The sequence below is a fragment of the Lontra canadensis genome, unplaced genomic scaffold (assembly GCF_010015895.1).
Source record: "Lontra canadensis isolate GAN:19392208 unplaced genomic scaffold, GSC_riverotter_1.0 scaffold5, whole genome shotgun sequence".
Lineage (NCBI taxonomy): Eukaryota > Metazoa > Chordata > Mammalia > Carnivora > Mustelidae > Lontra > Lontra canadensis.
This window is the reverse complement of record NW_022630999.1, coordinates 31,160,500-31,183,929: the sequence shown is the minus strand read 5'-3', so window position 1 is coordinate 31,183,929 and position 23,430 is coordinate 31,160,500. Positions and strand designations below refer to the sequence as shown.

Genomic DNA, 23,430 nt, shown 5'->3' with positions numbered 1-23,430 from the left:
ATCTCCTCAAGGTGCCTTGCAGATTGTCTTAGCAGATGTGCATTTCCTTTCATCATGTGGAATGCAATTCTATCCTTGGTTTGTTATAAATTAACAATCTGAAATAAAGTCCTGCATTCTGAACAGCTGAAATATTTAATATGGAAAAAAATGTTTTATCCTATGAAGAGCTGGTTATTTTTCTTTGGTAAATGCAACCATTTTAAATTGTTTTCTAGCTTTAGCCTGATGGAGTAAATGGATTTCTGAGCTCTCCAAATCAAGACTACGTATGTATATATGTATGTGTATGCGTGTATCGTGTGCATTCATGTATATACAGTGTTCCATCCTATAGGAAACAAGTTGCCTACTTTTAAGAATGTAGCCAAGTGGTTTTCAGACCTGTAAATGAAGACTTTAAACCATATGTATAGATAACAAAGTACAACAGGACTTATTCTATGGGTATTGTAAAAAGTTAAAAAAAAACTAAAAAATGAGAAGAATATTCCAACATATTCTTATTTGGAGAAGAAATATAAATCATAAAATAAGACATACAAACAATTAATAAACACATGGAGAGTTGCTCAGCCTCACCCATACTCAAATAAATGAAAACCAGAATAAATATATTTTCACCAAGAAATAGAAAAAATATTAAGATAGTTTCTAGTGACTCCTGAGCACCAGTGTGGGTCCCATATGATTGTTAGACAGTGCTGGTGCAAGCATAAACTTTCCTAACAAGAAACTAGTTGAAAAGAATTACAATATTGCATAGCCATGTATGTCTAAATTTTTCATGAATTTATTATAAGTTGAAAATTAGGAATGTGCACAGGAATTTAGCTGTAAGGATTTTATTCATCACACTGTTCTTTACTCCTTCTAAAATAAAATAAATGTCCTATAAAATAAATTTGGAAAAAAGGTATGCTAAAGGAGCACCATGTATCCCTTAGTTACTGCAGAAAATATTTAATGCCATACAAAAATGTTCATTTTTATTGAAAAAATTAAGGCTATGTAGGGCATACAAATCATGATGCCAGCTCAATAAAAATATTAATATCATACAGAACATATTTTCATACTCTTTACATATTTATGTTATGTATTTTATACATATGTATATTTGTATATACATATGTACATATATGTATACACACATGTACATGTACATACATATATGTGTACATACATATACATATGTGCATGTGTATGTACATATTTGTTATATATTAATATGTTAATCTATATAACCATATTTTATATATGTATTTTACTCTGGACATCATAAACATTGATTAAAAAATGTGGTCTTTAATAATTATTAGTTGTAAAGTGAAAAATTGGTAATGGGATTTATTTCGGGGGTCCAGATGGCTAGGACTCTTCAGAAAGCATGGAAGAGGATACCACTTCTTGTTATATCCTATAGGACCTGGCAAATATATTTATTCTTATTAAATAAGGAAGACTGAAAGTACCAAAACTTAGTACTCATATTAAAAGGCTAGACAAAAACAATAAAATATACTCTAAAAGTTAAAAGTGAGAGAATTAAAAAAAAATGAATGAACTTAATGAAAAAGAAAAATAAAGACACGTAGAAAGCTTGAAAGAAAAGTAAATATATTCCTGTGAAGCCTGACTTTAAAACATCTGACAGATAAAAACACAAGTTTAGGGATGAGAAAGCAGATATCACTTCAGTATTTTAAGTTAAAAAGAGAGCTTATTAAAAAAATATGAAATATATGACTCCAGAAGAAGCAAAATAGATACAGAAACAAAGAATCTTCAAGAAATGGTTAATCTACTACAACACACTACTGTTCCTATAAGAATAACATCATGACCTGTTTTCCTTGTACATAACAGTATTAGATGCTTTACATTTTTTAAAGATTTTATTTATTTGAGAGAGAGTGAGCTGAGCACAAGTACAGGGGAGGGGCAGAGGAAAAGGGAAAGAGACAAGCCCACTTCCTGCTGAGTGCAGAGCCCAGCAGGAGGCTCCAGCCCAGGACTCAGAGATTATGACCTGAACCCAAGTCAGACACTTAACTGAGCCGCTTAGGTGCCCCTAGATGCTATTATTTAATCATTTGCTTAAGCTGTATAAATGTTGCATCTAGCTGTTCTAACACTGTGTTGTGTGTGTAAGCATCACAGACAACCGTCAGGAATATCCCCTGTACTCCATGAGCTTCAAATTAGATGGTTTTCAAATTTTAGTATTTTAGTTATATTCACCATTGATATGCTAGTCAGGGGTTAATTTCTCCTCTTGAAACACCAAAAAGCAGGAGCCAGAATCTCTGTAATCCAGGAATTTCTTATGGCCTCCTACCTGGATTATCGTTCTCTTCTCTGATAGCACTACGTCTCGTTTTGTTAGCTTCCTGTGCAAACATGCATATGTGTATATTTTAACTGGATGCTTCCTAAAACATAACAATCTCTGCTCAAATAAATTTCCAGTAATTCTCTCATGTCTTCTTGGTCAGACTTTATTTCCTTAGGATGAGATTAAAAGTTCTTGGCTATCTAGGACCTACACATCTATTGATATATTTCTACCACAGTCCAATAAAAATCACTATGTTCCCATTAGTCTGACTAGAGTTGGAATTTGATGGAAAGTAATATTCCTGAAACATCATCATCATTTTTACAACACCTCCCTCTCCTCTAGCCATCATACACATTGTTTTTTCTTCATTTGCAATATCCATCATCTCATTTTCTCTCATTTAAACTCTAACCCTAATTTACAACCTAATTAAAACTCCACCTCCTCAAAGCTGCCCCTATTATACCAGTCTGCTGACACAGGTAATGTTTATTTTCTTATTTCCCTACTGAGAGTAGATGGAAATTTTCTCTATAAATGTATAGGGGTTCTTTCTTCAATAAACAGCGAAGCACATATTTTTATCTCTCCATATAAGAAGTGAAAGTTGACACAGGGAATTGAGAGAAGAAAATAGAAACGGCATCAAAAAAATAGTAAGGCACGATCAGTACAGATAGCTATGAACGATAAGAAAGACAATCTAACAGGTTGCCACAAGATAATGGATTCTCCAAATATTCCAAGGAGAGTCTGGCTGCTTAGACTTCATCTCCTGGGAAATAAAATGTCTAAAACAATATTCACTTAACATTTTGTCACACGCCTATATCAATATAAAACTTTTGGAGACACAGCCAAGGTATACACTTTTGCATTTATATAATCTATCATATATGTGTGTGTGCACATATACTAATATATGCAGGATAAAACATACTCAAAAATAGAAATTTTAAAGGATAAATGTACAGAAAAGTAAATATAAATAGAACTTTTAATACTTTTTGCACCCAGTGAACCATGATGCTCAAATCAGATTCTGAAAACCTAATCCCACTAATCTTAACAAGAGAGTGGAATGAAATAATAAAGAAATTAGCTCATCGATGCAGTGATTGAGCCTAAAGTCCTAAGGGCAGAGATCAGGGTTGGGAAGAGAGGAAGGACATAGAAGAATATATTTTAGGTTCCAAAGAAATCAGCCTCCCCATCAAATCAAACATTGTATCTCTGACAGACTCATACTGGTTGAGAGGTGCCAGGAGGGAAGAATTGTTGGGTGGGAACAGAGAAAAAGTGGGTCCTTTTACCTGCATTCTGACTTGAGTGGATGGGAGCATAACTGAACAGTGGCTTGATGCTTTAAAGGGAATGCTCCCTGGTCTAAGAGGACCATCAGAGTTCAAGTCAAAGGTCAGCACATGTCTCCCTTCCCTGCTTCCCCCAAAACTATACTTCCAAATGTTGACAGTACTCATTTTGGCATTTTGGTGTATGGCCTTAAGAGATCATCTACCTGGACTTGGATCAGTTTGCATTTCTTGATGTCTATCCTTCTCAATAATAGCCCTCCTCCCAGCTGAACTCCCCCTACCTCCATGAACCCAAAACAGACAGACAGACACACACACAAAAGAGACACACACAGTGGTTTTGTATAATGCTGAGCATCCAGCAGCCCTTCCTTAAATCTTTTCAGAAATTAAAGAGGGATCCTCCAAATTAGATTGTTACCTCATTGAGATTATTTAGCTGCTTTTCATCAACTCTAAATAGAGAGGAACATAGTTTTGTCAGCATCATGTATCTGTTTTTTAAGATATGCGTATTTAACCAATATGCATTACTTTCTGAATACCAATTTTCCTCTTTTTTAAAACTAAATTCAAAGATCCTTTTGTATCAGTGTATGGGTGATAATATATTTCTTGCATAAAATGAAGAAATACTTCCCAACCCTCCTCTTGCGCCCAGACTCTGTGTAAGTCTATGCCCCTCGTTTTTATGTTTAAGACAAGCAGAGATACTGCTGTAGTATCAGTCTTTCCTGGTCCCTCTAGGCCAGAGCAAGCCTCCATGAATGGAATTCCCAAAGAATGCCAATGTGGGTATTTCAGCCCCTTCCATTGGTAAACATGCTTGTATTTCAATTACTTTCTCTCCTTTGCAAATATCCCTGGGATGCTAAGAGAACTGGGAGTATACTACATCTGAGCAAGAGCCATCCCTGAATAACACTCAGGGATCCTGTTTATCCACTTCAGAGGAGCATTTCTCAGTTTATGGAGCACTGTTTCCAGTTTTTGTTCCCAGCTCAGCATTATCCAGCATCGCTCCAAGTCTTTCTCTCTTGGGACACTGGAGGCCTTTTGTATATCACTGCATTTTCCTCTTCTAGCTCTTGTTTTATTGTCTTCCACTTTATTGTAACAGACTCCATAAACCCTTTGCCTGATCAAAACTGAACAAAATTAGTACAAAGTCATTTTCCTCTTTAAATGGCTTCCTCCTAAAAAACCCTGGGGTTTTCCTCAATCAGCTGAAATAGCTAAAGTTTTAAAGTAGGTTTTCCCTCCATCTCCTTCCTAACAGTCCACCTAGATACGTTTACTTTAAAATAGCTTATATGTGTTGGAAGCAAAAATTCTGACTGTAACTTCTTAGTATGGCAGAAGATGGGGTTGGTGAATCATGTACTCACCATCCCCCTCCCACACACATACAACTACTTTCCTAATCTCCAAATTAAATTGATTTTCATTTGATATAATTTTATCAGAACACCTCAAAATTACTTTTTAAATTTGGTCTAGCAAAATTAAGCCCATCCTCCAGATGAGTCAAACTTAACAAAATGCAAGAAACATCATTATTTTAAACACACATGAAATTAAGCTAAGAGTGCTGGTTTCTAGCTTTCTTTCTACCGTTTTTATTGTCTGTGGTTTCCCCGAAGTGGGCACACAGGTCAAGGCTGGTAACTCAAATGCTACAAGGCTAAGAAGACTGGAAATGAGTGGAGTAGACTGAAGGGAGCTCAGGTGAACCAGGTGACATAGGCCCATCTAGAACTACCATGGTGACTATTTCTAACCAAACTTGTCCAGAAGGAAAGCTGGACAAGTGCTACTAGATCTTGTATATTTCAAGAGAAGCTAACAATAAAAAATTCTACTTAAAAATGTTAATTCATAATGTCAAATTTTTTAAACACGGGACTGACCAAATAAAACAACTCATGAACTACAGTTCACGGCCTCTATGTTAATGACCATTCTGTGAATCTCTTCCCTTGACCTTGGATGCCTTTAATATCCCTCAAACTGAGTTTAGGGAAACTGGGAAGGGCAATTTTCAAGGTACTTCTTTTGCCTAGCCCTAAATAATACTCAACATGAAATCACAAGTAACATTTTTACTATTAGGTATAAGAATATCTATCCACAATACCTACATACCCATAATTTCTATCCTCCTTACAAATCTATTACTTGAAATTCTCTCCTTCCCCTCACTGTGTCCTAGTTTCAGAATAGGTAAATGAAGTATCTCGTTACTTATCATGTGCCTTTGCAACCCCTTTTTAGCTTCATATTTTATTTTGTGTAGGTTCATCCGGATGCAGTTGTCCATAGAAAATTTATACTATTAACTTCCTTAACTTTAACTCATTTTATTTATGGCTCTAATACTTGATTGTGTCTCTCCCCCAAATTTAAGTTTAATTTTATCCTTGACAAAAAACAACCAAACTAAAAAGTGACTGAACAATAAGCAAAAACTTAGAGAGTTTTCTGAGTGAAGAGGCTTCCAATGGTGAAGTGGCAAAAAACAGTTTGCCCCTCACCGGTTACTGCCTTTGCTGCTTAACTGAAGTGAAAGTACAGATATCAGGAACTCAGCAGCTTAAAACCAAATGATTATCCACCAAGCCCAATGTCTCCCTGAAGGCCCAGAGATTACATGTGTAATAATCAGGCTGCCCTTGCCAAAAGTAAGGCTTAGTGCTTCATTTTATTTATTGTATTTATTGAATGGAGCCATTCCTTGATAGCCCCCGGGAGCATTAACGAACATGAAAGAAACCACCAAAGGAAAGAAAGAAATATATAAATAACTAAAAACCATGCCACTAAAGTTTATAATCTGGAACATGCAGTATTGACACTCTTTCAAGTCATCTGTTCTACTTTCAAGTAATGTAAGCATTGCTTTCATTTGCCAAAAACCTAAATCTCTAAAGTCTTATACAGGTTCCTTTGCAAAACATCCATCTTTCCACTTCTTAATGTACCAAGCCAAGTGACAATGTGATATTCCTAAATTTTCCATCGGGTTTTATATTATTATCATCTGTGGTTTAGCATTGCAACGATGATATATTTAAGACTCTCGTTAATAATCCTTTTGTAAAATAAGGGGCCTCTGTAGCCTCTAATATCTGAACTTCTACAGAATGGAGCATTTCTTAAAATCATATGATCCTTTCATTTAGGAATAGACAAGAATGAGAAACTTTTGACTGGTGATTTTTTTTTTCCTCATGATTTTAACTTTTCAATCCATGATGACTCATTTAACATTCCTTACAAATATTTTTCTTCCAAATTTGCAAGTATAAAAAAATAAAGCTTAAAAATACCATTTGAAAAATTGTCATCAAAATGGATTTAAAGTTTGTTTTGTTTTCTTCCATGTTTTTTGTTTTGTTTTTGTTTTGTTTTTAAGGAATTGAGACAGTATTTTCTTTTCACGGAATTTTTTTCCATAAAGTTTGGCTAGTAAAGAAATCATCCCCATATCAACATCAAAAGTACAGTTGAGTATTACAGCATGATTTCTGTAGCTTGTTTACTATTCTTACTCCCGACTTTAAAAGCAAAATTACGAGCCCTGGGCTATAATTATCTGGTGCTTATAGTCTTTATACCTGTTCCAGGAATTCTCTGTAAATTTTACATGTGAGAAAATGGGGAAGAAGAAAGGAGTAGAGTGCATTATAAAACAAAATAAACTTAAGCATATGTAAGTATAATAGAGTGGGTCAGAAATAGAAACGCACTAGCAGGTCTTGGATGTGCATATTTACAGAGCACTCTAATGAATTTATTGATGGGTTCCTTTCTGAAGAGAAAGGAAAAAGACTCAAGAAACTCACCTGACATGGCAAATAAGTGTATGCAATGTGGTTGGTGGCAATAACCTATAGATACTGTCCCTGGTATTAAGAAAAATCCTTCCTTCCTCAGAGTTCATTTCTCATGCCTCAATTAACATGCATTGAGTACCTGGGTGTGTTCATGTCCTCCTCAAGAGGCAGGAACACTGCAGCCCTCAGCCAAGAGGACTCACAATCTAATAGAATCTATGTTCCACAAATACACTTTACACAAATCCATTATGTACCAAGAGCCAGCTTGTTTTATAAATGCATTTTGTGAAATGCAATGAAATTAACCCAACATTTATATTTTCAACCTCAAAGTACATTATGAGAATTGTAAATTTCCCAATTGACAAGAGATGAAAATGAATATTGTCCTTATTTACTTTGGGTGAAAGCAGAGAGGGTAAGAGAAGGCTAATTTTCTTCTTTACCAAGGACAGATTTAGTTTTCTATAATTTCTGGCTCTCTATTCCATAGACAAGCTCTTCTTCTTTGTGTTTTCTTTTTTTCTTTTGTTTCTGGATTTCTAACAAAATAACTAAAACTAGAATTATGCTGGGAAGAAAAAAACAAAAAAACAAAAAAACACCCAAGGATATTTTAAGTCCCCAAGGTGAAGCAACCGCCTAAGGGAGTCAAGAGTACATAGACCAGATTTTTTACAGTGTGTGCTTTTCTGCATTTTTAAAGAGGCAATTAGTTATTCTTGTGTATTAGTGACTGCCCCATTTTCTTCATAACTAAGGTGATACAAAGGGCTTCCGAGAGGACATATTTTAAGTGGGACATCTATTACCCCAAAAAAGGGATGATTCTAATTTAAAGTCACCGAGGAAGCTCTTTCTATAGTTGCGTCAAATTACACAGCAGCAAAAACTTGGCCCAGTTGTTCTCAACTCATTCCCATTTCTAACTAAGCCATCTTTAACTTACAGTCAAACGACCTGATAAAACCACTTGAACCTGAGAGCTGTATTTACTTAAAGCAAGCAAAGCCAGCACAATGTTAATTTGGTGGCCATACATACAGTGTGTGTAAGATGCAGAGCTGTGAAGGAAAAAGATTTTAAAAAGGACATATTTATCATGTGTTCAGTGTGATGGGACTCTCAAGTTCCTAGGAGGTCATTTATGTAGCAGGCTCATGCAGGAAGAACTGCTGGCAGTCAGGGTTTTTATTACATGAGTCTGATGGCTGGATACATGTTTCACACCACAGAAAGAGAATTTGGTGTTTGGATCTGCCTTCACATTCTAACCTTGCTTAGCAAAACCACAACTGGAATGTTTTAAGGGCAATTTTGAATAAGCCCTGTGAAAATCGAGGTACCCCAAGATCCCACCATAAACATGAAATGAAAATATCTGGGACACAAAGAAAAGATGCATTTTATGAGCACATAGCTTTAAAATCTAAAATTGAATCGGAGAGCTTCCTTCTCAAAGAACAGATTCTTTAACTTCCTCTTCAAGAGAGGCATGCCTAAAAGGTTATTGATTGGGTTCTGAAGGACAGAGTGTTTATTATGGAGGAAGCCATCGTGGGGTACAAGTGTGAGAAATTAATGACGGCTTTCTAAGTGTCCACGCTGTGGTGTGGAACCAGTGGGGCAACTGTCAATCTATATGATAATACATTCCCAAACTTCATAAAGTCAGTGATGTGAAAATGCATTGATTTCTTTGTGAGCCAAACCGAATTTGTCAAAGAGAAAGAGCAAGAAGTTTCCTGAAGTTAACACCTCAGCTTGCAGAGTGACTTGCACCTCCCTTTTTATTTGCTTAAAGAGTTTACGATGTGACATGTCAAATTCCTTATTTTTATTCTTGGCCCCAAATGAGAAGAGAACATGCATTATGTACATCTTCTGAATATGTGGTATACTGAAACATTTAAGAAAAGAGAAAATGAAATGCATTTTATCTGTACATTTTAAAATAACCAGCTAGCACCGAAGCTTGAACTCTGCTTCCTTACCTCCTTCGTGCTCTGCCAGATACAGGCACGAAAGAGTCCCTCAGTACTTCTAAGTACAGATTTCTTGATGCAATTCTGCCTGCCTTATAACTGGCGTTACAGGAAAAAATCAAGACACTAGATTTAAGGGTTTATTTCCTCTCCATACATAGGGATTTATATAGACTCCTCAGAAGTGAAAATTGTTCAAGGATGATGTTTTAAATAATACTGGAAAAAAGAGAGACTACTTTTGGTCTCCCCAACACATCATTCATTCTAAAATTCTCCTATCCATAACAATTTTAGGTGAAATCAAGGCAAGCTTTTTTTTTGCTCCCTTTGCTTCACTGGAAAACTCTCCTCATCAGTTAAGTTTTTAAGATGTATATAGGTTTCAAAAGAGAGGGTGGGGACTCTTATCAATTTGGATAAATTTTGTACAGATGGTTCCCATGAGACCAGTGAGAATGCCACCATGGAAGATTTGCCAAAATACCTTGTTTAAGATGTGCCATAAATTCTTGGATTGCAAGTGATTTTATTTATTAGGCAATCATACTGCCTCCACTTAAATAGTATCTGACACACTCGGAGCTGAAAAAGTACATCAGTAAATGGATTCAATGTATGCCTTTATGAAAACTTCTAAAAGTAATTTTCTATCAAATAAGTACCTTAGAGTGTTGAATGTGCCAAGTGTCAGAATTTTGTTAAAATTCAAAAGGAGTCAAGTACAGATTTTTCCTTGAGAGTACACCTTGATTAGCTACATGAACGGAGGCATAAGTAAGACACATCTCCTTGTCCCCACAGTAGAATAAATTATTTCAGAATTAAACACAAATTTAAATTCCACAAAGTGACATCTTTTTGGATATATGCGACTTACCCAGGAAATGATGTATTTTCAACACAGTTTTGAGATTAAATGATATTTAGCTATGCTTTTGCATTCACAACAAGCTGTCCGCCTGCAAATTTCTTTTTCTTTTTTTAAATGCAAGAAAATACTTAAAGCTGCTCTAGTAGAAGTTTATAATATTTTATATAAACATTCTTAACTGATCTGTTTGTAAACATTTTAATGGCAATTCTTTCAGCAAACACACAATATATTCATAACAAACGACATAGCATTTGATGTTTTCTTCATAAATCAGCTGTACCTAATGCAATTTATCTTTTAAAAGATGTTCTTGACTAAACACAGCTCTGAGTCGCTAAGAAATCCACAAATAAGCACCTTATCTCTTTAATGACTTGCTTAAGCTTCCCTATATTTACTGCTTAATGATCGGAAGCATTTAATTTTCAAAGTTTCATTAAAACCCATCTACGCAGCTGATGGATAAGCAATAGTGATTTGTGATAGAAGATGAGGAAACCATTAACCTACATAGGTACCAAGGAGAAAAGTAAACAGAGAAGAGAATACTTTTTTTTGAAGACAAGTCTCTTCCTATTTGTCATTATTAAACTCCAGAGCATCTGTTCCAGGTTTGATCTTCAATACGGATATGAGGCATTGCCGCCTGGAAATGAAAGTCTAAGATAAGGTAGGATTCTTAAGAGATCTTCATGAAAAAAAAAAAAAAAAAAAAAAAAAAAAAAACCCTAGGTTGCCATTTACTGGGAAGGGGAAATCAATACGAAGACCTAGAAACTTGTGGCGAGAGGACATTTTCTAGGTATAGGTCATAGTTTATCAAGTTGCCTCTTTTGCAATGTAATTTACTTGCTAATAAGACCAACCAACTATACCTGAATACTGTGTTATCGTCAAAATGTGATTTTAAAATTCTCTCCTCATTTCTTGTGTGCTGGAGGTTTGCTGGTTTATTTTTCCAGAACGCGGAGTGGGTAGACAATGTCGATTTAAAAGAAAATGAATGGTTTTATACTCCTCTTTATTTAAAAAACAGGCATCCCAAATGCCACAATGTGCCATACCCGGAACACGAAAAGGTATTTAAGAAGCAGGCCTACCGTTCTCATCATCTGACTTATTTTCGTTGTCAGAATCGGTCAAAGTAAGGGCTGAGTTCTCACGACTGGACAGGCCGGAACTGCGTCTGGATTTTATCCCTCTCCCCCACAGTCTGATGGCGTGTTCTGGAGACATCCCTCCCTCTGTGTCGGAGTCGGCGTCAGACCCTGTGCTCAGAGAGTAGCCCTGGTGAAGGATCCCCATGTCAGAACAGTAGCCACTTCGGTGCGGGGAGGGCTCACAGATTCCCAGTTCCGCAAGGGTGAAGTTAGTTCCTAAGGTGACAGCAACAGAGAGACTGATTACAAATTGTGAAATGCCTTACAAAGTGGAAATTTATTCTTACAAAGAGCAGACAGGTGGTTTTTCCCACCCCCCCAAAAAAAAAAAATATATATACATATATATATATATATATATATGTATATATATATATATATCTACCAGATTTCCATGGTATACAGGAATACATGAGCAAGAGTATTTAGGATATTGGGGTAAATTGGAGAGCAAAAAAGTAAACATCTACGATTATTTTTAACCCTAGGCCAGAATGCTCAGATTTTGTTTAAAAATGTTACAGCATTTACTGTTGTCTAGGTAGCACATGTAGCTGAAAAAACATGGGATTTGTAATAATTGCTAATATATACCAAGCGCTTACTTTGCTCTGGGCATCTTTGGTTGGGCAACTTCTATTTTATGTTTTTAAGTTTTACAGCAACTTTATGAAGAAGATAATATTATTTTAATCATTTTGTAAGGAAACTGAGGAACAGAGGAACAGAGAATTTAAGTGACTTACCCAAGGTCACACATCTAGATTGTAGCAAAACATGGATCTGATCCTTGAGCAGTCTGTCTTCATGTCAAAGAACCTTAATCCTCCAATAAATGTGAGTGGTGGCCAGGAGACCTGGGTATTGGTCCCAGCTTCCCACTGGTAAGTCTCATTGTGGCAAGTCTCTTACTCCTTGAGCCCCAGTTTTCTCATCTGTAAAATCTGGGTATTAATCTCTTAAATTCCTCTCAGGATCACTGTGTATCTTCTATGTGATAATATACACCAAATTTTTTAAAATAAACTATGTAATGTATTATTTAAATTAGCATCCTCGGGATGAAAAGTCGGTCCTTACATTTTTAAATGATATCAAACAATGTCTTCAGCTTAAAACCACAAGTAGGTTTCACCTATGGAGAGTGAATGTGTGCATGAATGGGAAGCGGAAGAGAATAGACTTTTATTGACCATTTTTATGTTACCATATGTTGGGCATGGGCAGACAGTGTATAGGCTTTAAATCTCATTTAAATATCATAATAGCCCAGCAGTTTAGGCGTTGACGATTTCCAAGGTCATGCCTAGGCAGGTGGCAGATCCACAATACACCTCTAATCTGCAGATTCCAAGCATCTGCTCATTCTACAATGTGAAATGCTCTGAATCAAAAACCAGCCTGGCAACATTTTGGCACAGTGAATGCTCTATCTGTGTACTTCACTCTTACAGCTTCTTACAAGACATTTTAAGCTTTCAATGCAAATTAGATGAAATCATGTGGTACATTCTATTTACTGACATATATAGCTGATTTTTTTTTTTTTTGTCTTTAACCAAGTTACAGACAATGGGGGAATATGCAGTGAAGAAATGAAGTTCCATGCTATTAGCGAGACAAACCGTATAAATAACACCAAATCCATGGTTTACTTTGTATATACTGATTATATTAGGGTCATTCCCTATCAATCATATCTCCAAACTTACGACATAACATAACTACTCTATGATACTCCTCATACATGGCATCATTTCTCAGCTTTTATTTTAAAAAGTGTTTGCAGCTGTTTGTATTAACGTAGTGTGACTTTAATTTGTAATATTCTGAGGTTCTACTTTCCAACTTCGCCACACGTTGAAGTTCCATAGTCTTCTTTAGTTAGCTGTGTAAATGGGATCAAACCCAATTTTATACATAATTGCCTCTGCAGAGTGAAACCTATTCATTGGAGAGCTAACCCAAGCAGAACTTCCTGTGGGGATGGGATGATTTCCTGCTTACTGGGCAGGGAAGAGGAAGTCCTCACCACCACCAGCATGGTCCTAAGTGCTGTTATCTATTCCCTGTGCATATTTTATCATGTCTGAGATCCCTTGCCCAGGTACTCTGTTCCAGTTAACATCGTTGGTACTTTGGTATTTTCTCATAATTGTACACTAAAATGTTTATTTTAGTTTCAGTAGTCTATAAAATGAAAGTTAAGTTCATATATGTCTGATGTTACAATACTTTTCTGTTTTTGTTTTCTCGTCTTCAGTAAATGAAGGGTCACTTAATATGAGCATTTTCCCATCTTGTTTCTAGAGCTCATGTTTGCTCTGGACAGGCAGGAAATACAATGTTTCCTTTTCCTACAATAAATGAAAACAAGTCAAAGGAAAACACACATGTTTTTATTCCACATGTGGGAATTTTTAGCTATAGGATTCCATTTGAAATGGAGTGTGCATGTATTAAGGCAACTTTCCTGATGGTTTTCCCACATCTCATTATCTGGAACTAGTTTCAAAGACCTCCTCAGGAAAAGAGAAACATCTGTGTGAGGAAAGGAAGCTTCAGTTTTCAGAGCATCCCACGTGCTTTTCAATCTGGGTACGCAAAGTAACAGGCAATACGCCTAGGGCATGGAAAGCCATGGAATAAATACAGTCTTCTTCTTTGGTTATCAAATTTACTTGATGATAAGAAATTAAAATATTGTTTTTTCCTGTTAAAACAAACTTGAAATCATCATAAATCATTTAAAATTAGCACAACTTTTAAAGTAACTATAAATGCTGGAAAACAGTGTACTTTAAGAGTTTCAACTTTAAGCTTATGGCCCCATAAGCCACAAACAAGCAACACTGTAAAGAAAATTGGAGATGAGGTAGTGAAGTCATTGGGAAAATTAACTATGTTTACACTGGCTTATAGGAAGCCACGTTTTAGTCTAAATTCAGAAAAGTTTCCTCAAAAATACTACCTTCTAAACTCCTTATAGTCATTTTCCAATAGGACCATGGTCTCAAAATGCTACCCTTTCCTCACAACTCCTAGTTTGGTACCTTTTGTCCTCAACTAACTCAAAAGAATAGTAATCTTATTCTAAGTACCTGGGACAGATTCTGGCCCAAGACATTTCCAAGTTTGCTGGCTTAACATATGAAGCTGGCAAGCCACATACACGGTGGAAAGGAAAAATGGATCTATCATTTATTAAATCATTCAACAAATATTTATCGTTCCTAGTACTATGCTAGGCATTGGGGATATAACAGTAAGCCTTATAAAAATGGAGCCCATGACATTTACAGTCTAATTGGGAAAGAGACATTAATCAAAGAATCCCATAAACAAAGTACAATTTATACAGTGATAAATACTATATAGGAAAAGGACAAGGAGCCATGAAAGGTCATCTGGTCCAACCGTTCATCCTTTCACAGCTTGGCCAGCAGATGTTCATCTAGCAGTAGACTTACTACTTGGAGGGACTCTGAATTTACTCCAGGAAGTCATCAGGCCCCCTTTAGTGTGCTCTTACCAAACTGTTCCCAAACATTCCCCTATATACACTGATTTCAGACAAACATTTTTCACGTAGTTTATCGCACAGCATAAAACTCTCACGTCATACTCTTCTGCTCAGAATGTAAACAGCATAGGGGAATTTTAATACCATGTCAACTTATTGTTTTGCACTTACTTTGCTCATTGATGGAAGGTTGATTTTGCTTTAATTCATCTTGTAAAATTATGTCTTTATTAAGCTCCATGGCAGCTTTGAATGGAAGAGAGAGACTAGTCATTGTGTGATTCTCCAAGCTAAGATTTCTAGTGGAAAGCAGTCAACATTTCTTTCCTTCTTTACTTTCTTGCAGAAGATAGAAAGAGTTATCATATCTCAGTATTCATGAAACATATGTTTACCTTCTATCTGCCTCCAGTGTCTCTGATACTGTATTAAAGTGGATGTGGATGATGTTTCAAACTTATTTCATCTCAGGTATGTGTTTTATGGTCGATGCCAATGAACTGCCCAGTGTGGCCCCAAGTTACATCATCAAGGCCAAGGTCACTATTTTTATTTTAAAAACCCATATCTGTATTTTAGAATTTGAATATAATTTAGGATGTTGGGAGATAAAATTAATGTCTAAAACTGTTAGGTGACTAGAATAGCAGAACACAAGTGTTTAAAAATAATTCTGTTGGTAAATCTCTTTGTCTTTGAGTTGTCTTTTTCTTGACCATAACTTCAGTGTATAACCCAGATCCTTTTCAGAACTTTTTTTGAGAAAAATTTTGCAAGAGATATAAAAAATCAGCCTCTGACCAACTAATTTTGTTTGGGGACACAATTCAAAGGAAAGATATGGCAGTGTATTGTGATCATGGCTTTATCTTCTAAGTTTTTACCAACTTCTCACACTTTGAAATAACCTTTAACTAGGAGAAGCACATATGTCGCTAAGTCAGAATTATCATGTCATGGTAATACCAGGGAATACAAATAGCACTGGAAATGTCAGCATTTGAACAGATTTTCTACTAGGAGGGCAGGAAGATAAAAGTTAACTGTAGTAATAGGAGAGTACAATATAGAAAAACTTGTATTACCTAAATGTTCAGTATGCGAGTCCCCTGAATTTAAGAGATAGAATTCTATATACAGGAGCAAAAGTTGCTACAACATGAAAATAGTCACTAATGATCACTTCTAAAATTAATCCCCACCATACCAACCCACTTACTGCTAATCTCTTCTCATATCAAACAACCTATCAACATCTGTATCATTAGTTAGTTGTTGATAACAGAAAGTAATATGGTGCCAATATAAGTCTAAGTTGTAAAGCTTGTGAAGATGCAGATTTCCATGAAGTCAATACAAGTAATGCTAAGAAACACTAGGATCATAAGCAAGGCCACATAATTACCATGATCTAACAGAATTAACCTGTGAACAAGAAAAAAAATGCAAATGCATATTGGCATGATTACGGTTTCTTCAAAAGATGACTTGACAGACTTCTGGTTTTGGATCAAGATAGAATTCCCCATGCCGTTCTACTTGTCCCACTAAGTACAGCTAACCCCCCTGAGGAGTACGTAGAAAATCTACTTAGAAAGAGTTTAAAGGGGGTCTAAAGAAGACAGTGCTATTAGGATCCTGGGACCTGAGAAAAGACATAGTTGTGAGTTTCCTGGGGTTTATTTTTGTCTTATGTATTCCAGACCTGGTGTTGGTGAAATCTGCAAATTAAAAACACCAGTGGAAACAGGCAAAATAAGCCTAGAGTAAAGCCTACTGTAAATTAAGGGTCCTTCCTTACATCCACAGACACCCCAGGGTAGAATCAAGTGATAAAGCAGAATTTCATCCTCATCCAATAGGAATGAACCTTCCCAGACATCCCACAGGAAGGCATCATTGGTGGCCTTAAGGATATCCTGGACTTACATCCCCACCCAGTGGTAATGAAGCACCCCTTCCTCTCCCTGATGGTGTCAGAGAAGAATTTATGTTAAATTTAAATTTACCACCGCTGAAGAATTCATGGGGGAGCTATAAAGAGGTGTCCCTCTCTCTCTCAGTTGCGTTGGTGTCTGCAGAATCCCAGTGAAGAGTCTAATATTCCAACTTGGCTCGGCAAGAGAGCATCCTTTCTCAATCAATTCCACCACCCACTCCCCTACCCCCCAGGCCCTGCTTTGTCAAAGAAGGCCAAGTGAGAAACTTGGGACTTTCACCTCCATCTGGCAGTGAAGCCTCAATGTCCCATTTTTCCTGCTGGCTTGGTATCAGAGGAAGCTTGCTGCAACAGAAGATTTAGGTAAGATCCAGAGTTTCAAAACACAATATTTCAAAAAGCCAGGATACAATAAAAAAATTACTCAATCACTCATCATACCAAGAATCAGGAAAATCTCAACTTTGAATGAGGACTGATAACTATTTAAATAAAAGGCTAATGGATAGTCCTTAGGAAAATTGGTGAATTCATCCTTTTTTTTTTTTTTTTTTGCAAAATACAACTCTCTGTGATCATGCTGTGAAATTCAAATATAAAGTGAAGGATGTATTGTACATTCATGCAATTGTGCCATAAAATGTATATTATGCCTTGCACAAAAACTATTATTCTTTACCCTTTTGCATAATTATAGCATAATTAGAATAAATTGTATTAAACATTAAAATATACTTTTGATAATCAATGTTCTTTTTGGAAGATAAAATTAGAATAAATTATTTTTACTATTTGATATGAAATATTGATTCTTTTTTTAACACTGATTCCATTTTTAAGTGGCCTTTTTCTAGCATCATTACCCTAAGACAAAGAGAACCTCTTGTAAATAAGCATGGGTCAATTTTCCTGAGCAAATGTTAGAGTCTACACCTTTAAGTCAGAAGTGAGTATGAACTCCAAATTTTCCAGCAAGTATTTAAGAAAATGGTATCAATTATAATAGTACAGTTCTTTTTTTTTTGTCACAATAAGTGGATTAATTTGATCTGATACCCTAAGTTTTTGCAGCAGAAAGTTATCAAGAAAAAATGGCAATTATAAGTGATAAAAGATAATTTTTATTTTTGATTAATTGAAAATAAACCACCAAATCGTTACCTTTTATTTAGTATCAATATCTTATCTTGAAATTTGAGAAATCATTGATATGTACAAGCTACAGAAAATGATCACTTACCAAAAACTTACCAATATTATCTAAAATATTATTTTTAAGCAATCTAAAATCTATATATCTATAAATACATTAATAACAATTTTGGGAAAACCACTGAAGAAACTACTTATGAATTCTAATGTTTAATGCTTGTGCACATTAAAATTCTTCATATAAACTCCTTCTTAATGCCCTTCTAAAGTTCATCTGATTTTACATATTCAGATATTTTTCCAAATGCTGACAAGACTGTTCATGAAAAATCCTGTGGCTTAAAAACTACAGAGGAGTTGTACATGCATTATTATTCATAAAAACTTAAGCCAAACATTTATATTTCAAAAATTCACTTTAAGAATAAGACTTTTCTTTTATGTATAGTTCCTAAAATACTAATATTTTGATATTTCTAAACTTTCAGATTATTTTAAACTCTACCTAAAGGCGTGATAGGTCACAACTTTCACAATTTTTAACTAGAATCATTCCAGTGTAAATAAATACATTCTAAATCAAGGAAACATCAAAATGGTTAGTGATGACAGGAGAGTTTCCAATATCCTTGGTTTCTCTGTAAGCTATATAACTTCAAAGAGAAAGGTGAATGTGGCATTCTCCTATGATATGGTGGCATTTTCACTGTTCCAGCCTGAACAAAGACCGATTTGGAACACCCAAAGCAGCCACAACAAAAGGTTCTGCTGAACAACTGCCAATTCATAAATAGAAATGAAATACCCAGTAACCTAGCTAGCTGGAGATTCTTTTCTGCTGATGAAAATTTCAACAAGATAAAAATTGGAATTCTGGTATTAAAAACTATACCTATCAGTTACCCTGTGTAACAGCATTACCAAAGTGTAGAGTCATCTGACCACGTGGGACTCTGCCTCTTCAAAAAAACCGTTTTTTTTTTGATAAATAAAGTAAATTTTGGATAAAAAAATAAATAAAAACAATAGTGAATTGGCTGCAACAGTCTAGCTGTCCTATGTTTGGGAACAGCTACTAGATTAGCTTACGTTTATTGAGGACTTCACAGTGTGGCAGGCACTGGTCTAAATGCTTTCAGGTACAGTTTTCAAATTAATGAGGACGACAGCCCTCTAAAATTGTCACTATATAGGCTAGAGTTAAAGTGGGAATTCTAGAGTCTGTTTTAAAAATACTTGACCATAAATTCTTAGAATTATATCTTCTGATGAGTCTCCATTTACTCTTTTATAAAATAAACATAAAAATAGCACCCTCCTTCATAGGGTTGTTGTGAGCAATGAATTAGACAAGGCAGGCAAAAATGTTTCTTAGAACATTGTCTGCCACAGAGTAGCCTTAAAACAAATAAAGCTAGTATGATGATCATCAGTTTACAGATGCAGAAACTTTATTTTTAAATTATAATTATTGCAATTTAATTTATATAGTTTATATTTTAAAATTACAGTTTATTGTAATTTAATTACAATTACTAACATTGTCTATTTTCTCTTGAGCTTACTGGGGACAATCAATATTTCTAGGACTATGCTCATTTCATCTATGTTTTCAAATGGATTGGCACAAAGTTATCCAAGTATTTTCGAATCCTTTTAAACTTCTGCTAGATTAATAGCATGTTGTCCTTATTTTCATTCTTGACATTACTTATTTGTGCTTTCTTTTTAAAAATATTTTTAAAAATTTTTTGAGTGCAGTTGACAAACATTACATTAATTTCAAGTGTGCAGTACAGTGAGTCAACATCTCTATGTGTTATGTTCTGCTCGTAAGTGTAGCTATCATATGTCACCATATAACACTATTACAATATCATTGATTATATTCCCTATGCTATATCTTTTATTCCCACGACTTACTCATTTCATAAATGAAAACTTGTATCTCCCACTCCCTTCCCTTCATTTTGATCATCTTCCCTACCCTGTTCCTCCTGGGGGGGAACCATCAGTTTGTTCTCTGTATTTATAGATCTGATTCTGCTTTTTGTTTATCATTTGTTTTTTTAGATTCCACACATGAGTGAAATCATACCGTATTTGGTATTCTCAGTATGACTCATTTCACTTAGCATAATACCCTCTAGAGCCATCAACATTGTCACAAATGGCAAAAACAAAAACTTATCCTTTTTAATGGCTATATAATGTGTGTGTGTGTGTGTGTGTGTGTGTGTGTGTGTGTGTACCACATCTTCCTTACTAGAGATACCATATGATCCATTAATTCTACTCTGGGAATTTACCCAAAGAAAATGAAAACACTAATTTGAAAAGATACATGCATACCTATGTTTATTGCAGCATTATTTATAAAAACCAAGGCAGGGAAGCCACCTAGATGTCCATCAATAGATGTATGTATTTTCTTTCTTTTAACCAGATTGGTTTCACCAGTGAATCTGAGAAGAACACATGCTCTCTAATTACTGAGTATAAGATTCCAAATATGTTAATTAGACCAAATTATTAATCATGTGTTTAATTCCTCTATATGGTACTAATTCTTTTCTTTTCTTTTTCCTTTCCTCTCTATATTTCCTTTCCCACCTTCACATGGGTTAATATTTTTTTTTAATTTCATTTTAACTTTCCTATTGATTTTTTAAGTTATCTCCTCAAATAATTTTTAGTTGTTTCTCTAGGGATTATAATATGTATGTCATGTCAGTCTATTCAGAGTTCTAATCTAATATACTGTTCCTTCCCTTTCTGTGCATTCATCATTTTTCTATTCTAAACATTTCTCAGTCATTGCCTCTTTAATATTTACTTACTTCTATACTGTTAAACTAAGTATTATTCTTCTCTCTAAATGTCTCTATTAGATTTTTAATCTCTTTTCTCTTCTGTCTCTTGCTAATTTCTTCTTGCTATTTTTTCCAGCTGACTAATTCTCTCTTTAATTGTGCCCGATCTCATATTTACTGTATGAAGTCAGTTATTTTTTCAACAATTATGTATTTCATTTATAAAACTTTTATAGCTTTTTAAGTGTTTCTGTTCAGTTTTTCTATTAAATTTGCATATTATACATTTGAAAGTATGGATCCTGCAAATTATGTTTTAGGACTTCAGAGAAGAAAATTGGTTGTTTGTTGATTTGCTTGCTCTTAATTATGAAGGTTTGTTTTCTTATGTACCTAATTATATTTATTTTAGCTGACACTGGTTTAATTTTCAAAAATTACAAGGGCCTCAGATGAAGATTTGTGTTTGCTCTTGTCTAAGACATGGTACTATTAATCACATATCTCTTTTAGGATTCCTGGTTAATGCAAGAACCTCAGTTTCATGTCCCTCTTGCTCTAAGTCCAAGGTCGAATGCCCCAAATGCAGGTCTAATATCAGTCCTTGCTCTCAGTGAAGACCTACCAGAAGCCTGTAGTTCAATCTTCAGATTTCTGGCTTTAGCTCATTTTTGTTTTTTATTTTGTTTTATTTTAGCTGATTGGAGATTTACCTTACTTACTGTGAGGAGATATATATATACATGGTATATATATATATACACACACATATATATATATATATATATATATATATATATATATATAGTTTTGATCAAGCTATTCAATACTCCTATGTTTCAGTTTTTTCAATGTAAAATGGAGGAAATTATAGTAGTACTTGCCTCATCTGGCCATTGTGTCACAGAGCATATATATATTTAGAATATTCCAGGACAAAGTCAAAAGTCAATAAATATTAGCCATTATTATTAATATTACTATTACCACATTGTTAGTAAAAAAAAAAAAAGCACAAAAATACAAAATGATCGACATGATTCCCTTTTCTAATTTTTCATACGTCTACACAAACAGTATAGTTTTCCAATTAAACTGTATATATTTGGATAGAGTTAACATTTATTCCACTAATTAAGGTAACATCCTAGTTTCTGGGTTTTTGGTTTTTTTTTTTAAGATTTTTACTTATTTATTTGACAGAGAGAGAGACAGTGAGGGAGGGAACACAAGTGAGGGAGGGAGTGGTAGAGGGAGAAGCAGGCTTCCCGCTGAGCAGGGATCCAGATGCGGGGCCATGTGTGGTTTGATCCCAGGACCTTGAGATCGTGACCTGAGCTGAAGGCAGATGCTTAATGACTGAGCCACCCAGGTGCCCCAACATTCTAGTTTCTTAAAAGAAAACAGAGAATATTTGATTTGTCAGTAGAGACGCTACCAACAATAACTAAAATTTTGACAAAGACATGACATTTGCATTCTCGGCATTCATGAAAGTCCCTGTCTCTGTGATGCACTTGGTATTTTGAAAACATTTTGACTTTCCCATCACTGAAGGATTATTCTAGATCTCAAGAGTTAATTAACTAATCTACAGTTTGACATCTAGTGAGACGGATGGATGGCAGTCTATCACCAGGTGAATATACGTATAGCAGACATTTTGCTTCAGTAGCTAATCAGAGTCTATCTACTCTGTAACCACAAATATTGGGGAGAAATGTTAATGATATACTCTTGTTTATAAATCAATTCCTTTAAATCAACTGCTTCATTACCAATTATTGCTAGGATTTAGATACTTGTCTAAAACTATGTTAAGCATCCAGGCACAGAGCTTGTAGAGAATGGCAAGACCATAGTTTCCTAGTGCCTGTTAGCATCATTAAACAGGGAGAGGCTAATTGAAACTGAATCAAGAGTTTTCCTTTTCTTCCTTTCCCACCTTGCTTCCTGTGTTCCAAACACATGTCGTAGGTTACAAGTACATGTAAAGACTTAATTACATTTAGCATCTGGCAGCTGTTGACTTACAGAGAGTTGTTGAGTCACATAAACTCAAAGTCAAAAGGAAATTCGGGAATAGAAGGCAGAAGCTTGCTCAATGGAGTAAAAAAATCTTATGTCATCACAGCTGAAATACTCTACCATCAGCACTATTATGTTCATGGTATGAGTGATGCTGTAACTAATCAGTTTCAGCAATACCAGAGACTAACTTGCCACTAAAATACACCATTCCCGATGTGGTTAGAGTCATCAGCTAAAGGGCCTTACAAGCATTGCTTTTAACAAGTGATGGATTCACTCACATACAATGGAGACAACAGCTTAACAAGGACTTTAACATATATATATAGAGAGAGAGGCATCAACTGGGAACTCTTTAAAAACAAGATCTTCACACTATCCACTCAAAATTGTCACCAAAGTTAGATACGCCAAGTAGGTTAGTTTATACACTGTTTCTTTTTAGAGGAAA

The 23,430-nt window shown here is 35.0% G+C and overlaps 1 protein-coding gene across 9 annotated transcripts in view; it reads right to left on the bottom strand.

The window, feature by feature from the left end:
* The window catches only part of TENM2 (teneurin transmembrane protein 2), a 1,216,596-nt gene that overhangs the window by 836,745 nt on the left and 356,421 nt on the right, over positions 1 to 23,430 (bottom strand). For 4 of the 9 annotated variants that reach the window (XM_032851741.1, XM_032851742.1, XM_032851743.1 and 1 more), the window contains exons 4-5: positions 15,216 to 15,290; positions 11,462 to 11,737 (exon numbers count right to left, since the gene is read on the bottom strand). The exons of 1 other annotated variant lie outside the window; for it this stretch is intronic. In XM_032851741.1, the coding sequence (XP_032707632.1) occupies positions 11,462 to 11,737; positions 15,216 to 15,290 (351 nt within the window). Of the gene's footprint in view, positions 1 to 11,461; positions 11,738 to 12,267; positions 12,286 to 15,215; positions 15,291 to 23,430 lie in introns of those variants that run through there. 4 more of the 9 variants (XM_032851745.1, XM_032851746.1, XM_032851747.1 and 1 more) reach the window with 2 other exon arrangements.